General features: G+C 49.4%; 10 protein-coding genes across 10 annotated transcripts; 3 read left to right on the top strand and 7 right to left on the bottom strand.

Moving 5' to 3' along the window:
• Positions 1 to 292: 292 nt before the first annotated feature.
• On the top strand, positions 293 to 2,000 carry BJ212DRAFT_1268319 (uncharacterized protein; the record flags this gene model as incomplete). Its single annotated transcript, XM_041330723.1, has 6 exons — positions 293 to 681; positions 739 to 959; positions 1,016 to 1,080; positions 1,135 to 1,405; positions 1,466 to 1,634; positions 1,682 to 2,000. 6 exons carry the CDS (start codon positions 293 to 295, stop codon positions 1,998 to 2,000), a joined length of 1,434 nt encoding a protein of 477 aa, XP_041194859.1.
• Positions 2,001 to 2,690: 690 nt separating this feature from the next.
• On the bottom strand, positions 2,691 to 3,877 carry BJ212DRAFT_76174 (uncharacterized protein). Its single transcript, XM_041344008.1, has 2 exons — positions 3,364 to 3,877; positions 2,691 to 3,305 (listed from the first exon to the last, which is right to left on the bottom strand). Exons 1-2 carry the CDS (start codon positions 3,777 to 3,779, stop codon positions 2,774 to 2,776), a joined length of 948 nt encoding a protein of 315 aa, XP_041194858.1. The 5' UTR covers positions 3,780 to 3,877; the 3' UTR covers positions 2,691 to 2,773.
• Positions 3,878 to 5,483: 1,606 nt separating this feature from the next.
• BJ212DRAFT_1268254 (uncharacterized protein) lies at positions 5,484 to 6,172 on the top strand (the record flags this gene model as incomplete). Its single annotated transcript, XM_041330720.1, has 2 exons — positions 5,484 to 6,005; positions 6,059 to 6,172. 2 exons carry the CDS (start codon positions 5,484 to 5,486, stop codon positions 6,170 to 6,172), a joined length of 636 nt encoding a protein of 211 aa, XP_041194857.1.
• A 523-nt stretch (positions 6,173 to 6,695) lies between these two features.
• Positions 6,696 to 8,593, bottom strand: BJ212DRAFT_76071 (uncharacterized protein). Its single transcript, XM_041344005.1, has one exon. It carries the CDS (start codon positions 8,128 to 8,130, stop codon positions 6,988 to 6,990), a length of 1,143 nt encoding a protein of 380 aa, XP_041194856.1. The 5' UTR covers positions 8,131 to 8,593; the 3' UTR covers positions 6,696 to 6,987.
• On the bottom strand, positions 8,442 to 10,078 carry BJ212DRAFT_1268584 (uncharacterized protein; the record flags this gene model as incomplete). Its single annotated transcript, XM_041330738.1, has 6 exons — positions 8,442 to 8,549; positions 8,618 to 8,791; positions 8,844 to 9,191; positions 9,242 to 9,406; positions 9,454 to 9,846; positions 9,896 to 10,078. The coding sequence occupies 6 exons, from the start codon at positions 10,076 to 10,078 to the stop codon at positions 8,442 to 8,444; spliced, it is 1,371 nt and encodes a 456-aa protein (XP_041194855.1).
• A 423-nt stretch (positions 10,079 to 10,501) lies between these two features.
• Positions 10,502 to 11,857, bottom strand: BJ212DRAFT_1268450 (NUDIX hydrolase domain-like protein; the record flags this gene model as incomplete). Its single annotated transcript, XM_041330731.1, has 6 exons — positions 10,502 to 10,629; positions 10,682 to 10,748; positions 10,802 to 10,880; positions 10,945 to 10,977; positions 11,037 to 11,195; positions 11,247 to 11,857. 6 exons carry the CDS (start codon positions 11,855 to 11,857, stop codon positions 10,502 to 10,504), a joined length of 1,077 nt encoding a protein of 358 aa, XP_041194854.1.
• Positions 11,858 to 12,444: 587 nt separating this feature from the next.
• On the bottom strand, positions 12,445 to 15,631 carry BJ212DRAFT_1479285 (Sds3-like-domain-containing protein; the record flags this gene model as incomplete). The annotated part of the gene is made up of 4 exons (XM_041339850.1): positions 12,445 to 13,871; positions 13,928 to 14,027; positions 14,087 to 14,238; positions 14,290 to 15,631. 4 exons carry the CDS (start codon positions 15,629 to 15,631, stop codon positions 12,445 to 12,447), a joined length of 3,021 nt encoding a protein of 1,006 aa, XP_041194853.1.
• Positions 15,632 to 15,927: 296 nt separating this feature from the next.
• BJ212DRAFT_1298425 (plus-3-domain-containing protein) lies at positions 15,928 to 18,100 on the bottom strand (the record flags this gene model as incomplete). Its single annotated transcript, XM_041332696.1, has 10 exons — positions 15,928 to 16,114; positions 16,229 to 16,629; positions 16,683 to 16,802; positions 16,853 to 16,983; positions 17,032 to 17,103; positions 17,151 to 17,400; positions 17,450 to 17,541; positions 17,594 to 17,739; positions 17,813 to 17,917; positions 17,979 to 18,100. The coding sequence occupies 10 exons, from the start codon at positions 18,098 to 18,100 to the stop codon at positions 15,928 to 15,930; spliced, it is 1,626 nt and encodes a 541-aa protein (XP_041194852.1).
• Positions 18,101 to 18,257: 157 nt separating this feature from the next.
• On the top strand, positions 18,258 to 19,833 carry BJ212DRAFT_75701 (vacuolar protein sorting-associated protein 26-domain-containing protein). Its single transcript, XM_041343993.1, has 8 exons — positions 18,258 to 18,574; positions 18,628 to 18,700; positions 18,758 to 18,914; positions 18,963 to 19,127; positions 19,178 to 19,353; positions 19,403 to 19,545; positions 19,598 to 19,624; positions 19,674 to 19,833. The coding sequence occupies exons 1-8, from the start codon at positions 18,431 to 18,433 to the stop codon at positions 19,677 to 19,679; spliced, it is 891 nt and encodes a 296-aa protein (XP_041194851.1). The 5' UTR covers positions 18,258 to 18,430; the 3' UTR covers positions 19,680 to 19,833.
• Positions 19,834 to 19,987: 154 nt separating this feature from the next.
• On the bottom strand, positions 19,988 to 22,517 carry BJ212DRAFT_1576142 (uncharacterized protein; the record flags this gene model as incomplete). Its single annotated transcript, XM_041342149.1, has 5 exons — positions 22,098 to 22,517; positions 21,839 to 21,966; positions 21,596 to 21,772; positions 21,193 to 21,547; positions 19,988 to 21,140 (listed from the first exon to the last, which is right to left on the bottom strand). The coding sequence occupies exons 1-5, from the start codon at positions 22,253 to 22,255 to the stop codon at positions 19,988 to 19,990; spliced, it is 1,971 nt and encodes a 656-aa protein (XP_041194850.1). The 5' UTR covers positions 22,256 to 22,517.
• Positions 22,518 to 23,758: the final 1,241 nt, after the last annotated feature.

Below are 23,758 nucleotides of genomic sequence, written 5' to 3'. Positions count from 1 at the left end.
TGCCAGATGCCAGACACTGGCAGCTTGAGTGTCTCATCGATTGAATCCGGATGTAATACGTTCAAGTTGTTCCACTGGTTCTACAATACGTACGTACATGCGTATGCGCAGGAGCTACGGGAATATTACACAAGGACACAGACGTTGCCAAAATATGCATTGACCGATTATTGATCGAGCGGATCATGAACGTTTGGAGTAACACTTTTTTCTTCCGAGCTCATGCACATGACCTGACGCATTCAACACCCTACACGACCATTAATATTGTGGTCTTCGCGATCTCTCATTCATGAATGTCTTTTCTGCACAATCACACAGGACACAGCTGATTCTGGCAGCTATATCTGCATCTCTACTGACATCAGGCCTGTTTACTGCATATAATGCCTACAGTCGACGCGAACGGAGACGCAACCTCGATCGAGACATTCTCAAGTCAATAGCAGACCAGGATGAAGGTCCCAAACAGTGTTTGATACCAAAGGGCGATGAGTTATTGAATGAACAAATTCTTCGCATTGGTGCTGATGGATATGACGAAGAGCTGATCAGAGAGCAGCTCGCGCGGTGTTATGCGTTTTTCGGAGATGAGGGTATGGCACGCGTTCGGGAAAAAACTGTTGTCGTTGTTGGGTGCGGTGGCGTCGGTAGCTGGGTGGCAGTCATGTTGGTGAGGTCGTACGTGCTTATTACCGTCTACTACCCGTGTTATTGTCATTCACTAACTACGTGCAGAGGCGTGTCGAAGATCCGATTGGTGGACTTCGACTATGTGACGCTTTCTTCGTTGAACAGACATGCCACAGCTGTACTTGCGGATGTAGGAATGCCGAAGGTGGCATGCATTGAGCGGACTCTCAAGCAGATCAGCGCGTGGGTGGAGGTGGACAGCCGCGTTGAGATCTGGAGGAAGGAAGACGGGGGAAGGTTGCTAGAGGGAGCAGACTGGGTCATCGGTATGTCAATGTGCTTCCTGATCTCGTTCGTCTTCCATTCAGCTTGTTGTGAAAAGATGCAATAGACAACATCACCACAAAAGTCGACTTGCTGAAGTATTGCCATGAGCACCACATCAAAGTTTGTCCTAGTCACTGACTGATATCCAATCGTATCCAACTCATGCTACTGTAGGTGTTCTCGTCTATGGGAGCTAGTGCAAAGACAGATCCTACGAGAATTCAGATTAGTGACATCTCGTACACCATGTACGACCCTCTCGCACGTTCTGTTCGGCGCAGGTTACGGCTGCAGGGTGTATCCTCAGGGATTCCTGTCGTTTATTCTACAGAAGTCCCTGGAGATGTGAAGTTACTCCCCCTTCCCGAGGAAGAATTCCAGAAGGGCGACGTTAAAGAACTTGGAGTATTCGATGATTTCAGAGTGCGAATATTACCGGTCCTCGGTATGCTTTGATTCTTTGCAAACTGGCATCCTGGTATCTTACTGTTCTTCCGCGGGGCAGGCTCCTTGCCATCTCTTTTCGGGCTGCACATCGCGACTTACATCCTCTGTGAGATGGCCGGAAAACCGATTTTGAACCCTTTGCCCATAAAGAATCGCAAGAAGCTTTATGAGCGCCTCCTTCGTGATCTCTTGCATCGTGAATCGAAGTTCATTGGGGAGCCGATCAAGTGAGTTTACACATCACATCTCTTGACCTGCCTTACACTTTACGCAGTAAACTACCTATCGACGAAGATGATGTCGCGCTGATATTTGAGGATCTGCATCTCGGTCGTTCTGTCGTGCCTCCTCACGCTGTTCCTGCACACCCAACACTCCTGCGGTGGGACCCAACGAAGCCACTCACTCTAGAGAACTGCGTGGTCTTCGAATCCACGGAGGCAGCGAAGCACGTTAGTAAGTGCTTGACACCGCAGACCGAGGAAGCACATTCAAGAAAAACCCCGAGAGCTGTCTGGGGAGACGAAGTGCAGGCTATTGTGGAACGTCATGCAGGAGACGTGGCAAAATACAGAACGTGGGTTGGGCTATAACGAGTCATCGCCAGCATGCATGTCCATCAGAAAGACTACTGCATATATATAGATCGAGTTTATCGATCATATCAGGAGGCTTCGGTTTCTGATAGAAATCGAACTGCGGCGCATAGATATCCAATAGGTTATACTGTAACGATACAATCTTCTTTTAGTATTACTTCACGAGCCATCTTACAACACCTCCCCACTGCGCTATTCCCATCTCGTCATTTGGCCCGGGGTCCTACGTAACATAGATGAGGGTACGTCTTTGAGAGTTGACTACACAGAGAGTTATGAAGGCGCCAACAAGTAGCCCTGTGACGATACAGGTTGCGGTTTCGGCTAGCGAATGCGGTCGGTGCTTTGGGTGTCGCTGAGGTTCTCCAGTGTGGAGATTCCGGTTCTGGTATAGGCTGAGTCCGCTCTATGGCGGACTGCTGTTGTTGGTGAACAACAATCGTAGGGGCAAAAATGAGGGTAGGTGTCTTCGGCCGATTGCTATCCGGATTCTCAGAACCAGGCGTGGCTACATCAACCAGAGTAGCTGCGAAAGAGATGCTGCTGCTGGGGCGGTAGCTGTTGGGAGCGCTAAGATAAGAGTATCTTCGTCCATCGACCATTCGACGATAGACGCTGGGGGGGAGGGGGGCATAACAATGGATTCTTCGACCTCGGCTTCTATTATGTCGTTCGTGGAATCGACTGATGAAGCAACTTCAGCCTCTTCGTAGTCTTGTACAACACGTTCAAGGTTGGAAACCACCCCTTGCAATCTCCGAACCTCTTCAACCGCCTACTCCCTTCTGCTTCTCTCGAACTTCTTCGCCGACAGATTGGACGAGGGAGCGAATGACATCCCACATCTCGGTGTGGTCTCGTGACCACCACTGAGCTGGCCATTGCGCAATTATGAAGGCAAGGCTGCAGACTGTCTCAGTCGCTTCAGTAAAATCGTCGACGACAACACTATGGAACCAGGGACGCAGAAATGTCATTGCCAAGCGAACGGAGCTTCCAGTTGCATCGCGAAGACGATGCTCAGTGGGAAGGTGCAAGAACTGATCCGACATATCTTGGCAGAACTGGCGGAAACTAGGCTTGCGATCCATGGTATCCCATGATAAGATATTAAACTGCGATAAAGACGACCGCTTATCGACAACGGTATCTTGGCGGAGGAAGTATGACGGGAGTTTGTCGATGATGCTTAGAAGGGGGACTGAGGCTAGAACAGCCGAACCGGGGATAGATCCATGAACAAGGACGTCTTGCGACTCCAATGCGAATCTGTACCACTTCCAGTAGTCCAGATGTCTTCTACGTCATGAAATCAGCTTATCAGAGCAACCAAAAGTCCGATCAAAAAAACACTGACTCATTGGGTGTGCCCTTTCTTAGTAGCTCCAGAGCGGTCGCAGCTCGACCGGCGAGCTGACGTGCATCGATGATGGCGATTTCAATGTCATGCTTGAGACCAACCCGGTACCTGCGGGAAGCCTCCCAAATAGCCCAGGCGAAGCTGAACGTAGTCGAGATATAAGGAGACATGTGTCTCTGCGTCCAGTCCATGTGCTGGGCAACATCCGCATAACTGCTCGTTGAAGCTACTGACTTTGCCTGTAAATGGCTGTCGAAGTCGCTCTGCGGCCTCTCTATATTGCTCGTTGTACTTCTGGCCAACAAAGTAGGGCTCGGTAGCATCAAAGAATGGGGAGCGTTGCTTCGGAGTATATACCCGAAACAAGAAGGGGTTGTCCTGAATAAGGTGATCAAAGGTATGATCAGAGCCATACCCGTATTGAGGTAGCGGACCACCTGAAATTGGGCTCTGAGGCGAGGATAAAACGACGGTCATCGTATGTAACGTCGAGGGGCCAGAGGATATAGATCAGCAAGTTGGGCTGAAGGAAATGCTTTTCTAGTAATTGGAATTGACCTCGTGTTGTCCAGCCCTATCGATCCGGTTCATGGATATGAAGACAAACACATGGACTCAACGAGGCTTTTAATTGCATGTACAGGTCTGAAATGGAAAGCAATTGAAGGCCCCGCATATCAGCTGGAGTCAGACAGCTGCCACTTGACGAGCTTTCCGCTGACCAGAGTGACAGCTGCGCGTGAATCGAAATTCGTCAATGTTCTTGACTGGGGGCGGACTTGGGGCAGATAGTAGTTGTATAATTCCTACATCATGTCGACGCCTGGATGTAGATACCTTAAACTTATATCCAGATGCTGAATGAGCTTTTTGTGTTCCGTCTGACATTGCAGGTCGAGCACAAGTTACTCTGTCAAAAAGGACGACTGGTCGACCGAGTGGACGCTGAGTTTCAATTCCGAGTTAGGGCATGCATCTACAACGTTTCGCCGGAGAACCCACGAGGATTCATCGTTTCTTTGCACAGCACCTTCAATATACCTCATCCCGTGTGCTCGGTGAGATGCTTGGCAGCATGGAAGCTGCACGATTCGATGCGATACAGCCTTCAGGCCGCATCTCGGAGAAGACTCAGATCATATTATGTGAGATTCATGCTAGAATACGTATCTCAGTTTCCAAGCTGTGATCTGAGTTTGAGCTTGTGGGGAAAACGCACCCGGCCTCGACGGCTAAATGAACGCCTCTCTCAAAATGTCATGGTACAATGTGTACTCATCTTCCTTGGCAACCTTTTATGTATTCGTCCAAAGGTAAGTCTTCAACGCTACTAGTGTCAACAGGAACTAATAGTATATCAGATTTCCACAGATGCTCTCAACAAGCAATCATTCATTTCGATAATCTCCTCATTTTGGCGGTCCTCTTCGCTACCTTGTATGCAACTACAATTCCAGCCACGTCGGGAGCCTATACCTAGTATGTAAGGGATCTGCAATTGTGCGATATTAATCTCCATGGCTAACAGTACTAGCGGGCCGTGGCGGCGTTTATGCGGCACTCGTTCATCCTTCTCTAAATGTAAATCTTTTCCACAGCTCCCCATTGATCATGAGTTAACTACTAACAACGGTTAGTGGTCGTCTGGCATCCGCACCTTTCATCTCGGCGACCAAGCAAGGCTCGTTTCAAGGTTGTTTGCGCTTTCAACGAAAGAAGTCGGCAATAGGCAAGCTGCTGACGGAGATATGCTCTTGGCATAATTCTATTGCCGTTTATCCCAAGAAGAGTAGTGTGGCATAGTAAACTTATGTTCAATTATAGAGTGCTTGGCAGCATCAGAAATCACAGTTTCCATGCTTTCCACCGAGGTCGGCGCAGTCTTGTGATTGAACAGATGAGTCGAACTGCATTTCACTATAGCCGCTTCAATTCCGCTACAAGTATTTTTCTGATTATTCTAGATCTCACTGTTCCCAGAGAAAATTCTATGGGTTTTACCCCCTGTATCTTCGGATTAAGATGATCTCAGTACCGGTCATCCCATGCATCATATCTGGTATATAAAAGCGGGTTCTACAGACTGTAATGCTTAGCGTCCCACTTATTATCCAGCCATGTCTTCGCTGCGTCGCCCAATTGCCACTGCACTACAAGGTGCATCATCTGGAAGAGTCACACAATCCTTACCTGCGTGCCTGTCCTCATCCATGTCAGCTACGGTGACTGCGCAAGAATACGAGGCACTCACTATTCTGCCAATCTTTGACATCTTTGACGCCCCAGTACGCCTGGGGGAGTCTTGCGCACCTGTGAGACGAACAGCCACGACCACTCGTGCTGCTACCCTCGAACGCAACGGTGAAAAATTGCGCAATGCCGCTAGCAACTTCACTCGAGCTCGCCATTTCTCCTCACTACCTCCCCCCATCGTGTTTGATGGCCCTGCTCGCCCGGCACATTTATTGCCGCGAGCCCTTGAAAATCGTCGCAAAATGCGGCAATACCTATCTCTCTCCCCTAACAGACAGGCGCACACCCCTTCAACCCCCTTCATATCAACCTCAGAACCTGTATATGAAATCTTCGATGGACCTTCGCGAATAACCCGTTATAGATACCCATCGTCGTCTTCACAGGTACTTCGGATTCTATCTGAGGCTGTCACTCACTCACGTACACCCCCTCTTAGTCTTCATCACTGCCATATGTTTGCCTTGTTCTGGGTATCTCTGGAGCCTTTGGCTGGACCAGCTGGGCGGCCAATAGCGGCAGGGAACGGGGACATCTTTATAAGCGGGCATGAAACTCTTATCCATATTTAGGCTCGAAACAAGTACCGTTTCACGCCGAGATGTGTGCACATGTCGAACTGCGAAACGCGCGGGCCCTAGCTCCATTACTTGGGTTGTGGGCCCTCAAGCCCAGCTATGCGGCGTTTAGGCATACAGCTATGCGTGTCCGGTGTTATATTTTCTCGTTGGGCGTTCTTATCTTTACGTTTCGGATCTTATTTCATGTTTGACGCCCATTCACAGCTTATGAACCAACCCCGCATTTCATATATTTTAGAGCCATGTGTTGTTTCATATTGTACGGTGTGTATCGATAGCGTATCATAGAAGTGTAGCCCTTTAATTTGTGTATCACTGTCCTTGCAAGTGCAATCACGATGTACCAGTCTCCTTGTTGCTACCAACATTATTTGCTGAAAGACATACTAGTACTACCATATACCAGCTTAAATTTCGAAGTTCAAATGCTCTTTTACATAAGAGGGTTCGATCTGAATGCCAGGTCTCACGGTTTACGTTATTACTCAGGGATTCGTTCGAGCGCGTCAACACGCATCGTGCACCGCTAGTGACTAACACGACGCAAAAGAACAATTCATTCATATTGTGCACTACTACTTGTACTGTCATATAGCCACATACCTATATAAAAATGCCAGAAACCCAAGTGAGACTGTCAGGAAGCTTTTCCTCCTAGACTCGTCGTGAACTGCGTTATGCATGGGTGTGTTCGACGATGACCTACCGCTCCCCCTACCGTAACAAACTTTCCAAGTTGCAATGCTCGTGCTGTTTCAAAGCAGTAGGGCATACAAGGTCCGCATGACTAATTGTGCGGGGCGCGACATCGGAGCAACACCCCACGGACCAAAATCTCCCTCACAACTGAAAGCAACGGCTCAACCACATCCACATCTACTTCATCCTCGAGCGTGGTTGGCTGAAAGTCTATCACTTGCAAGTTGCAAGTTGCAGTAACTGCCAGCGCATCCATAATACCATCAACCCCTGATTTGGTTGGGCACCCCACTAGAGTTAATTTCCGTAACACAGGAATATGGAGGTCGTAGAATATTTCGGTGAACCAGTGCCAATTCCAGGGCAAAAGGAGAGTCAATGATTCAAGACAAGAATACGTGACCGATTGTCTTGTAGCGCGACAACAATCGCCGATTAAGCCCTCCACCACGATTGTCTCCAGATTAGGAGAAGTCACTGAAACGGAGCGGATAGTACTGGGGGAAGCCCATTGGAGATGAAGATGTCGTAAATTTTTGTAGATAGGAATAAGAACGCCAGCCATCCCCTCGCTGATGCGTAGCTGACGGAGATTTGGTGCGTTGAATTTACCAAGAACTGACCAGCTACATTCCAAGGTTTTCAATTGTGGCGTATCCAACTTAGATCTGGGCCATTCGCCTCCACATGACGCACCAACCACCGTTTCCCACCGCCTGCTTTCGGACTGAAGAATCTCGAGAAGTCGAAAATCTGCCTGGGAAAGTGGGCAGTAACCACGTATAACTTTGCGCTTGGCATACTTGTAGAGACGATATGGTAACCTGATTCGATTGATGCGAATGGTGAGAGGCTGGCTAACAGAGCGGGCGAGCCAGCATTGAAGCAGGCATGGGGGGAACGGCTTGGATCGTTTGGCTTCACCGGGAAGCGTCACCTGGATGCACGACCAAAGCTCTGTCGTTGAGTGTGCGACAACTCGCCAAAGGTGGCACACCCGGGTGAGGAATATAGGAGGGCTGCAAAAAATTCTCGAGGTGCAGGCATTTATCATTTTGAAGATACTAGGCCAGTCTGAGAGGTCCGAGTCGCTGACAACGAGCAAAAATATTTGCTGTAAAAGTTCCACTGGCAGCTGATGGACGTGCGGCTCAGGGTTATCTAGGTGGATGGGAAGGAAGTGCGAATTACTAAGGGACAACGTATCGGTCTTGTGATGGGGCACTGTCATATCGTTCTGGTGGAAGCTTCGTAGAGAGAGATGAATAGGGGCCTCGGTTGAACTTGCAGCTCAATTGGTATATTTTCAGATGGCACGTGACCGATTACCAGGTTCAACTCGGGGAAACCAACGCTGTGAAATATGATGCAAAATACCAGAGACTCATGAGACATAAAAGGCGGCTAGGAGATGTCTTTAATCTGAAGTGTCGCAGATACAAAGAACTCTCATCAGTGGTAGCCTACATCAATTACATTTACCGGATGTCGTAGATTATAAGTGCGGTTATCTGATCTTAGCATGATGAACAACAGCGACAATTAACTCGGATATGAATCTTCCTTTAAAGGGGAAAACCAATGTTGTGTTGCATTGGCCTTGTAACGCTGGGGTGTAACCATTACACCGCTGAAAAAATCCGGACGTCCCTGTGGGTAAAGTCAGCTCAATGCGCTACCTCCGAAGAATGCCGCCAAATGAGAATGCGAAAACTCACCGTCCACGTCCGCCCATCACTTACTATCGTCCTCAAATTCACGCACGCCTGCATCATGTATCTCACATCATTCCTTGCCAAGGTCGCACGCGGGCCGTGGCTTGCGTGGGCATCACCAACATCGGTTAACGTGTGCAATTCTTTCAAACTTGATATTGCTGTAGTAAAGGCTTGCTGGAACGACTCCTGTGATGATGTATCTCCGCCATAAGGAGAAAAAGCGTACAATGTCTTTGATTGGCAGTGGTATTTCCAGCATTTCCAGATCTTTGCACCTCGAGCTTAGCTTTCCAACCATGTCGATTGAGACTGCACAGTCCATGAGAGCAAGACGTTTTAAAGGCATTGTGACGCCGTTAGACGGAGCAATGAGATCAATGACAGAGTTCCACATAGGGAGCTGACGATCCGCAAACTTGAGCACAAGTGTAGACAGGGAGGTCAATGAAACAAAGAGCGATGAAATTGTCACAGCCGTCATATCAGATATCGGGCGCACATCAATAGCGAGATGCCGCAGGTTGGGTAAGGTGATAGCAAGTGGGTAAAAAATACTTGGTGGAGGGGTATTTTCCTGCCGAAAATAAGCAAGTATCAGAGATGTCCAATGAGGCAAGGTCGTACGAATATAGTGAAAGAAAATTCCTTCAACGATGGGGTGTATGCTGTGACAGCTTTGATGACTACTGTATGAGGAGCCTTTGAACATCCAATGACGTGCAGCCCACGAAGACGAGGCAGCAGGCAGAGCAAGGCTTCCAAAAGTATGCCATTCACTTCTTGAGACATCTAACCAAACCTCAGCAGATTGTTGAAAGTAAGCAAAAGTAACGCACAAAGATCGTGAGGTGCGAAAGTGTCCGTTGTAACGACTGCGCCCATCTCGTCAGCGAATCTACAACATTCCAGGTCGGGTAGTCCAGAGTCAGGCTTCGCAGCGTTGTGATTTTTTGCAGCATCTCCCCTTGTGTCGTTGTGAGTGCGGCATAGACGTGCACATCCTGCAAGCGTTTTTTCCCCTGCAGGGAGCTGAGCAGGGCTGGGAGGATCCTCGGCCCACACACAAACGATGTTAGGTTTTTGCAAACCTTCAGTGCGTCCGCAGTTTCCGACAGGAATTTCGGATGCACTTGTCCAACCGCGACGAACGGTGCACAATGTATGTCAATGTGACGAACATGGACAGCTAGATCAGGGTGATGGCGGAGGGTGAGGAATGGTGACATTATCTGATGCATAGTTATGAGAAACACGCTTTTTCACGAATGTTCGACCTACCCCTCCCTCGGGCCTATATCGTTTGGCATGCTTTGCGGTGAAAGAGACCGTGGCATACAAACACGGAATAACGCCAGCGAGGAACGACTTGCTAACAGACGAGACAGCAACGAGATCATTTCCAGAGACGAATGTAAAAATTAACTCGAGAACATCGAGATTCAGGTTGTCTGCCGTAACCATCGGTTGAGTGTTCGAAGTAGAAGTTTTCAGACTGAGATGTGGGTCCACCCGATCCACACACTAATTGTCCGGGTCTTCTGCGACAGCGGTTGGGTCCGGCTTGCAGGTGTAACCACCTGTCCTGAAGTTGTCCTGAAGGGCAAGAAGAAAGACCACCTGTTCCTTGTGCAGCCTCGATAGCTGAGCGCTGATCACCGGCGTTGTGCCAATAATGGCGTCGACGAAAAGTGCCAGCCATATACCCATCTACGGTTCCGTGCTATCAAGTTAACTACTAGTGCTATACATGTGATAGACGTCTGTCTTGAACTTCCTTGTCTCCACGCATTGGCATGTAATGCTTCCATATGTGAGTGCGCAAACGCACACCTACTGGAGTTACAGTAACGCACGAGTATTTGTAACAGCACAACAAACGTTTGCCTATATGCATACCTGTTGGCACCATCTTTCATGTTCAAATCTCCCATGTAATCTCGTGACGATCTCCATATAATCGGGTTCATCATCGGGTGTCAAGTGGCCGTGTCGGACAAGGAAGTCGATGAGGACTATGTGGTCAATTCAATGCAAACTTTGTGGATCATTTGCATTAGCACTTACCGGCGGCGCAATTGGGCTTGAAGATTCCCTGCCGCATCTTGAATTTCACTTCATCCAACGATAGCAGCTATTTCATAGGATCGGTTGGCGTGATCGAGAGGTAGAGACTTATATACGTACATCAAAAGACTCCACCTCACCGTCTGATGGGCGGGGCTGGAACGGAGTATCGTGTGGTACCTCGAGATCGTAATTGTATCTAAAGAGCGTTGTCATTGAGATCCCTATACACAGATTTATACACAGAATCAGGCAGCGCTTACTCGACCTCTGGTTGCAAGAAGTGCATTTTGTTCCTGTAGTCATCCCATGGTTATACTTCGTGATTCACCCCAAATGTCTGACAGACCGATACCTGAAGAAATAACTGATTGTTCCGACGGGTCTCGCATGATCCCTCACGATGTCTGCTTCCATACTGGCTTCCTCCTCGCACTCCTTGACGAGGCTCTCGAAGACAGGCATGCCACTGGGTATCCCGCCAGCAACAGTGTTATCTAACCAGCTCGGCCACCTGATGTGGCGATTCAGCTATGTACTTTATGAACAGACCGATTAAACTCACGTCTGTTTCGTCTTCGCACGCGTTGGGACCCAAATTTTCACTTGTGGGCTGCTGGCTATCCCTTGATAGATAGTCATATGTATCCCATAGGTTACGACACCAAAAAGAGCACATGCAGCGCGCTCCATCTCAAAGGCGTAGTTTCCTAGTCCCTCGTCAGAATCATTCTCAGGATAGTAGTCGTGCACTCCAAAAGGATTCCGATACACAGGGTACATCTCGTTCCGCCATTTCCGGGGCCCGATGCTTGCAGGGAATACACCAGTGTCGCGCCAGCGCTCACAGAGCTCTTTCAGCACTGCAATGCGCTTTCTCGGGGTGTTGACTGATGCATCAAAGCTGACACGGTGCCCGGCCTGGGGTTCTGGAATGACCCACGTCCCAGGTTTCTCCTTTCGAAGGAGATTTACTACGTCGAGCCTCAAGAGCCCAACAGCAGGACTTCCTAGAGACTGTGATAGTGTCCACGGGACAAAAGAGTCTGTATCGGAAGGCCTTTGAAAGACATCAATAGAGCCATAGTTAGGTGGTAGGCGAAAATTGTCGCATATCTTGACAAGCTCGAGATAAGAAAGTGGTGAGGATACGGGAGATGGGGGGTCGTTAGACATTTCAAACTTGAGAATTACTGACTTGCTGCGACGTCTACTGTTTAGCTCGAAGTCAGTAGCCGGCACAAGAGAATAGACAATGTTAAAGTCTGGTATTCTGGGTTGTAAAAACGCTGCCCTAGGTATATAACAATAGCCTGTATTTGACTGATTCTAAAGAACGTAGAGATAACGAAGGTCTCGGGTAAAGTAGGGATAGAGTAGTCGGCCGATAACGAGTGTGCACAGTGCAGTGCGCCTGACTCATCGGGCGGTTGGGCGTCAGAGCGGAAATCATCCGCATGGCCGGTGTCCCTAGCTCAAGCGCTCAGCGTTCAACTCCGGCTTATCTTTATATCTCCAAGCTCCGGGCAGTGAAATATATTGTTCTAGTAGTTTAAGTGTAAAATCGACGGCCCGTAAGCTAATAAAATTCTTGATAAATCTCTTAGCAAAAACTCCCTATTCCATCCTGGCCTTAGGCTTTGTAATAAGACCCAAGAGAATATACAAAGTTCCAGGTTTCCAAGGCATAATTACTGTGAAAAGGGGGGAAATGCAATATGTACGGCGCCCAACAAGATGAAAGGGGAAGAACAAGTATAGAATTAGGGTCCATCTACTATTTGTATAGCATTCACCTTCGACGAAGCAGGTCGTGGACCTTGAGTCGCTGGCGAGTATGAAATGAGGGGGGAAGCCGTTCTGCTTCCCCCACCAAATAACGATGCGACACTATTCATACCACCCTCCATCTCTCTAGGCGGTGCTCCGGGACCCGCGAGACGAGGAGAAAACCCAGATGCTGGACCAATAGGCGGCATACCAAGCTTTGACGAAGACATCGGAGGTGGAGACAGTGGTCGCCTGGACTTCATCACTGGGCTACTAGCCGTAGACGCATGAGGCTCAAAGCGTGACGGCGAACGCAACCCAGGGTGTGGTATTGACGACGGACTGGGAGGGAGGGGTCGGGCGCGAGGTGGGGAAACTCCTGATGAATTTTGGCGGGATAGGGCAGATTGTGGATGTGGAGGGTGACTCGACGAAGGTCCTGCGTACCGATGAGGTCCAGGGGAATGGTAGCGGTCTGGTGGAGCTTGGAATGGGGGTGGGCGCTCCCGGTCATCCTGATGCATCCAGCCATGCCTTGGCGATGGCGCAGGACCGCTTGGCAATCCAGGACCCGAAGTCGAGCCTGCAATACTATTATGCGACGGCGCCAATACAAATGGCGTCGCAACAGGTCGGTCACGTTCTTCATATGGTGGATGAGTGGATGACGGACGACTCCCATGTTTATTCCAGTGCTGCTGCTTATGATTAACTATTTCTGGCTGCGATTGCGATTGCGGCTGCGGCTCGGGCGGGTGGTGGTGATGCACCACGTGGTGGTGGTGACGGTGATGGTGGTGACCACCAACATGATGATGTGGTGGGGCATGCGTATGGTGCGGGTGCCGATGGTGGTGTTCACGATCCAGTTCTTCCTCACGGCGTCGTCCTTCTGCTCCTATGTTCCAATCCATCCCACCCGCTGGCTTGGGCATTGCAAATCGCGTTGTATCATGTGCCACATTCAAGAATTGTTGTTCTGAGTGAGGAGGAGGCGGTGGCGGCGGCATTCCTGGGCCGTATGCGGGAGGAGGAAGGCTATCATACTGTGCTGGGGCAGGTCCAGAAGGCAATCGCTGTAGGCGTCCTGGTGCACCCAATGGGTACCCCTGGCTGGGTTGTTGAAATACAGATGGCGGGGGCGGAGGTGGCATGCGCACGTCTGGGCCACCATGAAATGCTAGAGCATCCATGGAAGGCGCGCCATACATTGGGCCCATGACCATGCGCGCATTCATCATACGGTGCTGATGCAGGAAATCGAGGTCTGCAGCCGCATCTGCTTGAGGGAGGGCGTTCAAGTCGGGGTATGCAGTCGCAAGCATGTGGCGTCGGGAAGTTGTGAGAGGCAATATCTGTGCAATTTGACGAATAGTAGGTGCGGGAGGCGGATCAGGGATTGCGTTAGGAATACGGCGCACTGCGAACAGAACATTCATGAACCATACAGGCACAAGCAAGAGAAAATAATCCTACGAGGTTGAGGTCTCTCGATAGCTCTGCGCTCGCGCTCCAACTTACGGCGTTTACGGTTGGTCTCAGCAATCATCTCTGTTTGCAGGTCATCTCGCGCGACCTAAGTCGAGTCATCAAATAGTGAGTAGCGGGTATGAACAGGACGCGCATCAAACGCACCTTCCACCAACTCCAGACCGCGTCTTCGTTTGTCCTCCGCCGTTTGTTGGCGGATACAACCTCATACACGCGCTTTCTGCAAGCAAGAGCAAGACGTTTGTCGCGACGTTTGTTCAGTTCGGCTTGCAGATGTATAAGCTCTGGGTGTGCTCCTAAAGCAGATCTTCAGCATGGACAAGTTTGAAACGGGTAGACATACACACCCTCGGAAACCAATGCCTCCTCCCACGCGAGTCCCTCCATTTTCTCGACATACACCTTCTCCCTCAATAGTGCAAATTTCAGCTCGATAGTCGCAAGCACATCCAGAGCTTCGGCACGGTGAGCGGGCTGCAATTCCAACTCCATTTCCATGTCTAATTCATCATCCACCTCTGCTTCAAGGAGAGCGGACTCAGCGTCTGGAGCTGTTAGTGTCGCGGTGTCGCAGTCTTCATCCTTGTCCTTCTTGCCTCGTTTGCTCTTACGGTGTGGTCTGCCGTTCTCAGGTTTGGGCGACGGAGAACGCGAAGAGGAGGGTGAGCGGGACCCAGACACAGAAGATGCAGACGGTGTGGGAGATGGCGGGTGAATGACTGTTGAACCTGCCATGATTGAGTGTGAGGCAGCGGCAGCTGCGATGGGCGCGACGGACGCTGGCAGTGGAGCTGTAATGTCAATGGGAATCAATGGAACAGTTGTGACTGCCTTGACCGGTGCTGAGGGTGGCTCTGCCTCGTTATCCATGTCTACGTCCAAGCCCGCATCTGGAGGCCTGTCATTGTCCTCAGATTCGGTGTCGTTTTCGTGGTCGTTGAGGGCGGGAGGATCGTCATCATCATCTCCATCGGCTTCTCCTTCAAGTAATCCATTTGAGAGGGCAAGGAGGCTACGACGCTTTGGAGGAGAAGTTGTAAGGTCATCGAGGCGACGGCGCTTTGGAGGGACAAGTGCCAGTTCATCTTCGTCAGAGGCATAGGGCTCTGGTTCTTCGTCCACTGCCGAATTAGAAGTGGAATTTTGCGGATCAGCAGCACCGCTCTCATCGTCATAATCTTTTGCACGTCCATTGACAAGTACGCCGACATCGTCAAGAGGCTCATCAGCGTCGGCATCCCCGTCGGGGCTGTCGCCGTCGAGGTCGTCCCTCGGGTCATCCTCATTCTCGTCATCCTCTTCCTCCTCCATAGCTCGAGGCGGGCCAGCCATCTCTTCTTCTTCCTCTTCCTCAACGCCGGGTGTAGCACTTCCTTCACTCTTTGAATTTGAATTTGAGTTCAAGTTCTTCGATTTGTATGCCCAGTCCCACATCGGGGCAGGGACCAGGCCGCCACGCTTTTTTCTTCCTCCGCGACGGGGCTGCCGACGACGTGAACCATCTTCAGCATCTCCGTCAATGAATGTCTTAGTCTTCTTTTTGGGCGACTGAGACTCCTGGACGAGCTCATCGTCTGTAAGCTCTGATAGCTCGGACTCGGCATCCAAGCCGGCGCCCGAATCTTCTTGGGGCGGTGGTGATGGAGAGGGCGAGCTCAATGATTCAAGTGAGGCTGGAGAGCCCGTCATCGTGGGCGACAGCAAGCAAGGATGATGGCAAGAACGACCAAGACAAATACGAAGACGACCACTAGTCAAAGATGATCGTCCCAAAACGGAAGTTTAATTGGACCGTGCGCAATCTCATCCACACGTGTCGTGTCTCACGTGATATGTAATAGCGGAACTAGTTGTTAGCTATTTCAGGCAGTCGACTCGTTTTGGACCACTGCAGAGAGGTGGCTATAATTTGAACAATAATATTTACAGCAAACACAGTTCCGAATACAAGATGATCATAATCCAACAAAACTTGAAACACAACTCTAAAAGTCTCCAAGATCGACCTCTATCATTTCGATGACAGACACTTCCAGGCTCTTGTCCTTCTTCGTGCCTGTTCGCGGGTCAGACAATGCTAAAGGTGGGAGCGGCGATATTGATCGTCCACCAGCTGCACCATGGGCCTGTAGTGCAGGCGTACCCGTCCCATTTATATTCGGCGTACCCGATCTGTATGATATTCCATTTGGATTTGAAGTTGATGGCCAGAGAAACGAGGCATGATGCAATCAGGGGCAAGACAGATGACCAAGTGACATCAACCATAATAGTGAGAGTACAAACCTTGATATTATATCGTTGAACAACCTCGGAACAGTTTTTAATCTCGCACTTGGGTCCGCTGGGGTCGCGGTGCCCGAGGCATTCATCTTGCGTTCCCTTCGTTTACGTTCGGCCTCCAACATTTCAGCCTTGCGTACTGCTTCTAAATTGGCCTTGCGATTACGCTGATTCACTTTCGCGAGTTTGTCATTGAGTGACTCTTCACCTCCATTCCGAGCAGGAGTGGCTACTGCGGGTAGCATTGCCAACTTGGCATCAATTTCAGCAACTTCGGCATAGTCCTGTCGCCGGATTGCAAGTGTCCTGGCCTGCACTAGTGACGAGCGCTGCAATGTGAGGGAGGCACCAGATGGCAAATTCGATAGTTGGCTTTTTCGTGCCAACATAGCGGTGATGTCACTCTAAGCCCAGTTCAGCAGTGACAACCTTGAAAAGGTAATGGAAAAGTTCATACTTCTGTCACAGGCTGTGTGATCAGCTTGGACATCTGCGCAACCTTTTTCTCAAGAGTGCGCTTGGATGGTAACTTGACGTCATCTGCAAAACACACTTTCCCTAGACGTTCGAATTCTCGCTAGATCACGATAGAGTGAATGCAAACCCCGGTGGCAGCAGGAAACAAACCTGTGTGAACGGGGCATTTGACACCTTGTCCATATGGAACGCCTTGAGCGACTTGCCATGCTTCAGCTCAAGCGTCTGGTTCACCGTAATATCGTTAATCTTATATGGCTTCGTGAGATTTACTCCCAAGTCTGGCTCAAATAAGACAAAACATTCACGCTCTAATTTCTGACACTCACTTTGTATCTCACAAATCCTATACTGTGGCTGATCTTTCTCATCCTGGCCCACAAGATAGCGAACCCAGCCACCTTCGGTCTTGAGCACGCAACATATTATAGACTACCATAGCACTCACCCTTCACATAATCCTCGAACCAAGGAGCCATGCAATATTTCGCAAGTTGGTCCCGCGTTAATCTGCATCCCATGAGGTCCTCTAGTGACGAAGGCTCATCCGCAGGATCAGGCTGCTTTGAAAATAGCTTCCTGTCCTTCTCTTCTTCTTCTTCGTAGCGCGTTATTTGACCATCCTCTTCCTCGCCTGAAGACATGTCCATGTCATTCGGTGAGGAGGACCGGTCTCGCTTAGGAGAGTGTGTCTTAGTCTACTTGGAATATAAGAGACGTGAGTATACTGATGATCAGCACACGCACACGCTTCTTCTCGTCCTTTGCTTTTCGCCTAGCCTTGAGTTCGTCAAGTGTGCGAGACTTCTCTTTTGTGGCGCCTCGGGAAGTACGTGGGCCTGCAAAACAATAGTATCAGATGGCGCCTGCACTATAAAGCACTCTGAGTACGTTTTGCGGCTTTCGAAATGCTCTCAGGATCTCCAGATTGTGCTTGAAGCATCTCATGCAGCTTTCGCTTGTCTTGTATTCGCATCAACTCCTCTTGCCGTCCAGCAAGAATTTCTTCTCTTTCAATCTCAGGCATAGAAAGTAGCCTAATACGCAGCAATAGATTGATAGAGGACAGTGTCAAAACTACACTTGCACTTGTGTTCGAGATGCACTCACCGCTCCCTATCCGACTCATCTATGTACTTGCCCTCAAGCGGAAACTTTACCTCTGATTCCTCTTCACTCTCCGGCCCATCCTCTGCGTCACTGTCATCTGAGACTCTGTGGTTCCCCGAGATTTGTGATGAGCACAGCGGTGAGCCGGATCAAGGAGAAGGCTCACTCCGTTCTGCGCTTCTTGACTGTGGAAGACTTGGAGCTTGATGCTTGGTGTTTGCGCTTTTTCTCAGTGGCGCCAGCAAGTTCAAGGAGCTCATCATCGAAGTCACCTTCAAAGTCGGACATGGTGGAAAAAGTGAGGAAGCAAAAGTGCTGTACGAAAGCCGTTCGACTGTGTTGCTGTGTATTTACGAAGACCCCCTAAGAGAGGGGTCTGTGAGAGTGTGGGAATAGCATTCCTTGTTTGGAAGAAATTGCACTGTACCTCGTCAGTACTGTGCCTTGTGGCTTGGACGTTCGTCATCTCCTCCAAATCTCATCTAGACTGTCGGCGCCCGACTAACATCAATTCTGATAGTCTAGCTGAGCCACCAGATAAATAGGCATTAGTCTTTTTGTGATTCAAGTCGAGGCAGTAAATATTTGTGACTTCCTCCTTCACGAGCTTCCCAGTCAATGGCATACTTTTTCGCATCCCCCGTTGACGTCGACATCAAATTGGAAGGAGAGGAACTGCGGAAGCAGGTGGATATAAAGACTGACAAGGACCGCACAGCTTCATGTCCAGTTTACTATGACGGTGACTCAGTAGCAGGGCAGGTATGTATTGCATCTTAGCTGGATTATTACGTCGGAGATGCTCACCGCTGCAGGTGACCATTCGCGTTCGCGATGGAAAGCGAATGACTCATGAGGGCATCAAGGTTGAGTTCGTTGGCAGCATCGGTGGGCTTTCACATATCTGTCATAGTTCCTCAATATCTTATTGTCGTCCGACTCCAGAGTTGTTCTATGATCGGGGGCACCATCACGAATTTTTATCATTGTCTCAAGAATTGGCATCGCCTGGGGACCTGCGTCAAGCTCAGACTTTCGACTTCCTCTTCAAGAATGTCGAGAAGCAATTCGAGAGTTACCAGGGCATTAATGTCAAGCTACGGTATGGTGTTTCTCGCGCCATGCAGATGTCAATTGACCTTTTCTTAAGCTACTTTATACGAGTATCTGTTGCAAGACGAATGGCGGATGTTGCGAAGGAGAGAGACATCTGGGTACACTCATATCGCATGCCTCCAGATAGTAACAATTCCATCAAGATGGAAGTCGGCATTGAGGATTGTTTGCACATTGAATTCGAATACAACAAGTCAAAGTGTGTTAGAATCTATTATACAACCGGCCAGAGTGCTGACCGTGCGTCAGGTATCACCTGAAGGACGTGATTGTTGGCAAGATATATTTTCTGCTTGTTCGTATTAAAATCAAGCACATGGAGCTTTCTATAATACGACGCGAAACAACCGGCTCGCCACCAAATCAGTACAACGAGAGTGAAACAATCACAAAGTTCGAAATCATGGATGGCGCTCCTGTCAGAGGTGGGCCCGAACATACAGTTTTCTACGCTCATTTCTCACTGACTTTTAGGAGAAACAATCCCTATTCGACTATTCCTCGGTGGCTTTGACCTGACACCAACGTTTCGCGAAGTGAACAAGAAATTTAGCACACGGTACTACCTGAATCTCGTGCTTATTGATGAGGAGAATCGGCGGTACTTCAAACAACAGGTATGCTGTGTGGTTTTCTATTGACTTATATTTACCTGACCTTGATAAACAGGAAATAACGATATTTAGGATACCAGAGGTACGTTGCGAAACTTTGTCGTGTTTCACAAGCTGATTATCTCGAACAGAACTAGCTAGTACTGCGCTGCATGATTCTTGTCCTAGCACTCTCGTCTGATGATGCTGGCTTCTGCCTTTACCCATTCTACCCATAACAGCCCTTTCGATCAATACAGGGATGAGTCATTGTTACGGAGGGGTAAAACAATAGTAATACAGCAAAACTATTCGATTCTGAAGGTAGTTTATTTATTTTTATTTTTTGAGTTTAATCATTGTCCTGTTGCGGTGCGGAACGCAGTCACCAAAGAAGAAGTCGCCGCCTGATCAGATACTGTCTTCGCTCCTTGACTATCTCCTCTCTTCAGCTTTGCCTTAAATTTTATACACCTACTTCCCCGTTCAGTTTCCGCAAAGCTTTTTCTCGGTTGAACGCTGCCTGGATCTCGAACTCGTGTATGACAGCATCCGCGGACGTAATACGCTCCTGATCAATGTTAATCTGCGGCCCACCGTCATGCAATGTTTCTGCGCCCGACGGGGAAATCAAATCGTCAGGATCGGCAGAAGCACGGCGTGGACTGATTACTGGTCCACCACCATACATCCTGATACTCGCAAGCGATTGGGAACGTGCAATGGTCGACCACTGTGAAGAATGCGTGGTGACATCACTGTGGCCTTTGCTCGCACGCTCGGGCAAGTGAAGGGATGATAGATGTCTGTGGCGGTATTTCAGTGAGTCCCAGCTCTCGCCTTCCAGTTGAGCAGTTGGGGTGATTCCTGCCCGTGTAGGTGTTACGGGAAGCTGGACTGGATAATTGCCGCCGTGTTGTGATGCGAATCTTGTACACGGTGACACGGGTCCTCCCGCGCGCGCATGCGCGGACTGCGGAATGGATATAAGCGAAAGCATGGGTTTCTGTTTCATGAACTCGTTGGCATAGAACAACGCATATTCAGCAGCTGCGTTCTGTTCGTCATATGACTGTGCAGCATTACGACACGTGCTCTGCTGGCCGAGGACTGGAGGCTCGAATTTGTCATCCTCGTGTCCTTCACTGAGCATGGACCTGGGGTACTTGCCAGTAACACCGGGGGGCAAGTCGGGGCTCAGCTCAAGGACAACGCTCATATCGTCGAAGATGGTCTGCGCAGACTGGCGCCGAGTGTTGCTCTTTGAGAGGCTAGCACCAGTGCGGGATGCAAGCACTTCTGTAGACGTGTTCTGGCCAGATTGTCTCCGCGATTCATCTGCATGGATAGCCTGTTCTGGAGGAGGGAGTGCAGAAAGGCGTACGTGCAAGACCGCCGGCTCGCCAACTTCATCGTGCATTATTACATCTCGATCTGCCTTGCCCTTTTCCATATCCTTTTCAATTGGGGAGGACTCGTGATGCAGGTCTGAGGACTGTGAGGACCGTATGGTCATGCGTCGATTGACTATGAGCGAGTGGGAGGTCGATGGGGGCTTGCCACGACGCCACAAGACCAGCTCCTTGTTAAGGAACTCAAAGTTTTCATTTTCGTCCATTCTGTGCATTGAGTATTAGCGAATTGAGCAAACGTGGTGCCAAGGGGACCCACCCCTTCAAACTGCCAATAATTATGCAAACCCTGGCAATCAGTCGTAGGATTCTTCTGGAAAGCGGAACAGCAAAGCCGCCCGCCACAAATCCAACGATGCCTTCAACAGCTCCTAGCTTGATGCCGAAAGTAATCCACCCAGTGCCGTTGAAAAAATGGCGTTCGTCGGTATGATTATTGTCGATGCGCTGTTGATCCAAAAGAGCGGTAAAGAGCCGATACAACGCGAGGAAGGCTGCTAGACATTGATAGTTTGTATACAGTGCGAGTGACAGCTGGCCGAGATCCAGCCACAGCAATTCGCTCTTATTTGTGAAGTCGATCGTGAGCGGGACCTGCGGGAAAGATAAATTCTCTGACGACACATCAGTCAAGAACAACACAAATGAATCAAATCTCTCACGGATAGACATTCCGAGCGATGCCGCGAAAGTCGACACTGCAACCACAGGAATAAGACCAGTGAATAGATATTTAGCTCCAGGTTGGAAGCGGCGAGGGAGGTAGGGGATGAATTCCCTACGACTCAGCCAGACTAGATACGAGGTGTATAATAGCATAGGAACGAAAGAGACAGATCCTGTAGCATTGGAAGAGTGGGTGTATATCTCAGCGCTCAGGCTGTCTGGTGTACATGGTCACATACCAAGGAATAGTTCGGCCACTCTGGAAGCGGTAACTGAATTCCGCACAGCGGGTATTACATGCGATAAAAGGTCGACCAGCGCCAAGATAAAATACAAAACACCGTCTGCGGCCAGCAATAGGTGCGCCCTACATGTGAAGTCATTAGCCGATCAACGTGACAGATGATGATGGATACTAGGGGCACCGTCGCAAGGAACGGCGCAGAAACGTTGAGCTTAATGCCCAAGCTTTTGCAGCCGAAATTAAATCTGACGCACCTGCTCGATCTCCGGGTCATATAAATCAAAAACACGCAGAAAAAGAGCTCGATAACAGGGGGTACGGTAAGAGCGTGAATTTCCAAGAGGTTCAGAGGAACGCAGCGAAGATTTTCTGCAGGAAGCAGACAACCTACAGAGCAAGATGGTGAACTCATGTCAACGAACAGCTGCTCAAGAGTTCTAAGAACTATAAGATTGTGGCGAGTGAGTAAGGATCGTGGACAGAAGCCAACAAATGACGGCTGGAGGAGAATGAGAGTAGTAATATCAATGCAGTACTTGCTGCGACTGTGGAGGCTTAGCCTATATATCTGCCTAGATGATTTGGGGATACAAGAGTTATATACTTATCGTTGGACGATAGATATGATCTTCCATTATGATCTGAGATCGCAGCGACGAGTTGCCAACTGACTAATTGCAACCAGATATTGGATTTCCACGTGGCAGATGTGATTGGCGCTGATTACCTTATTTGTCGTACTTTCACGAGATCGATAGGTGCGAGACACTAGACCCGATATCCACCACCGGGACCCCCTCAGCCCATCAATACCTTGGGTACCAGTCCTCGTGTGATAGGTTGGTGACATATTTCGAAGAGAGCCCCCGGCCACGTGCACATATGTATAACTCACAGAATATCCGCCGTACCGGCGACTATATGTGTTTAGCACCTGGGAAACGGAGTCAAATACAAACGCCGCTGGCGCTTTCCGAGCCAAGAGCCTGGTCCCGCCAGCGAATATTTGACACTCTTAAGGCATGCTCAATTCTCAAGTTGTCACGGTCAAGAGTTGTCAACTCTTTGTTTGTACCATTACGCGATTGTAATTTCGGTTCCCAGAAAGGGTTAGAACCCAGTATGCATCCGGGATGACCGATGACGGACACCAACGGACTTCAATATTTGAAGTTTTGAATGTCGTTGTAGACACTTTGCTGTAGTCTGTTGACCAGTGATCACGATTGTTTGATAAGGCGGAGTAAGCGCGGTAGCTGCGGTGCCCAAATGGAGCCTCACCCGGTCGGCTAAATTGTTTGGCTCTAAGGCACGGTGGGACTTGACTACTCTTGACCTGACAACTTAAGAATTGAGCACGCCTTCAGTAGCATCCGCCGAGTCGCAGCTTCGCTTACCACCCCACATGCGCGTGTACCAAATTTTGCTTGCACTTGCTTCCCGGTCCTCCTCAGGTCGTGCGAGAAAGAGATGATACAATTGCGGAATGCGGAAAATACTTACTGAGACGGACCAGCGGCGAGCGCTAGACAACATCAGTAGTGGATGAATTTGTCTATCCCTCTCTGAATTCAAGTAAGCCCTACATTCCAAGATATGCAACTCACCGCCGTATCAAATTTTTCTCTTATCTCCGACCTCCGCACTGTCGAAATTACAATGTCGCCGCGCCATTCGAACACTGTTTGGGAGAGAAGAGGAGAAAAGCATAACAGCAAACGTAGTGACAAACATCTGTTATTGTAATCCATGGTAAACGTCCGAAGGCGAACGGATTGCTTGTTAGATACATGCAAGTTATGAATGTACTTAGTGTGCGACATCGACTGAACCGCAACAGAATTGTACCAGCTCTTCATCTTCTCTACAAGTTGTGCCTGCATACGGCTGAACTGGCGGCTGGTGACTAGCGTTC

This window comes from Suillus subaureus (assembly GCF_016647635.1).
Source record: "Suillus subaureus strain MN1 chromosome Unknown BJ212scaffold_10, whole genome shotgun sequence".
Classification (NCBI taxonomy): domain Eukaryota; kingdom Fungi; phylum Basidiomycota; class Agaricomycetes; order Boletales; family Suillaceae; genus Suillus; species Suillus subaureus.
This window is presented reverse-complemented; position numbering and strand designations above follow the sequence as displayed.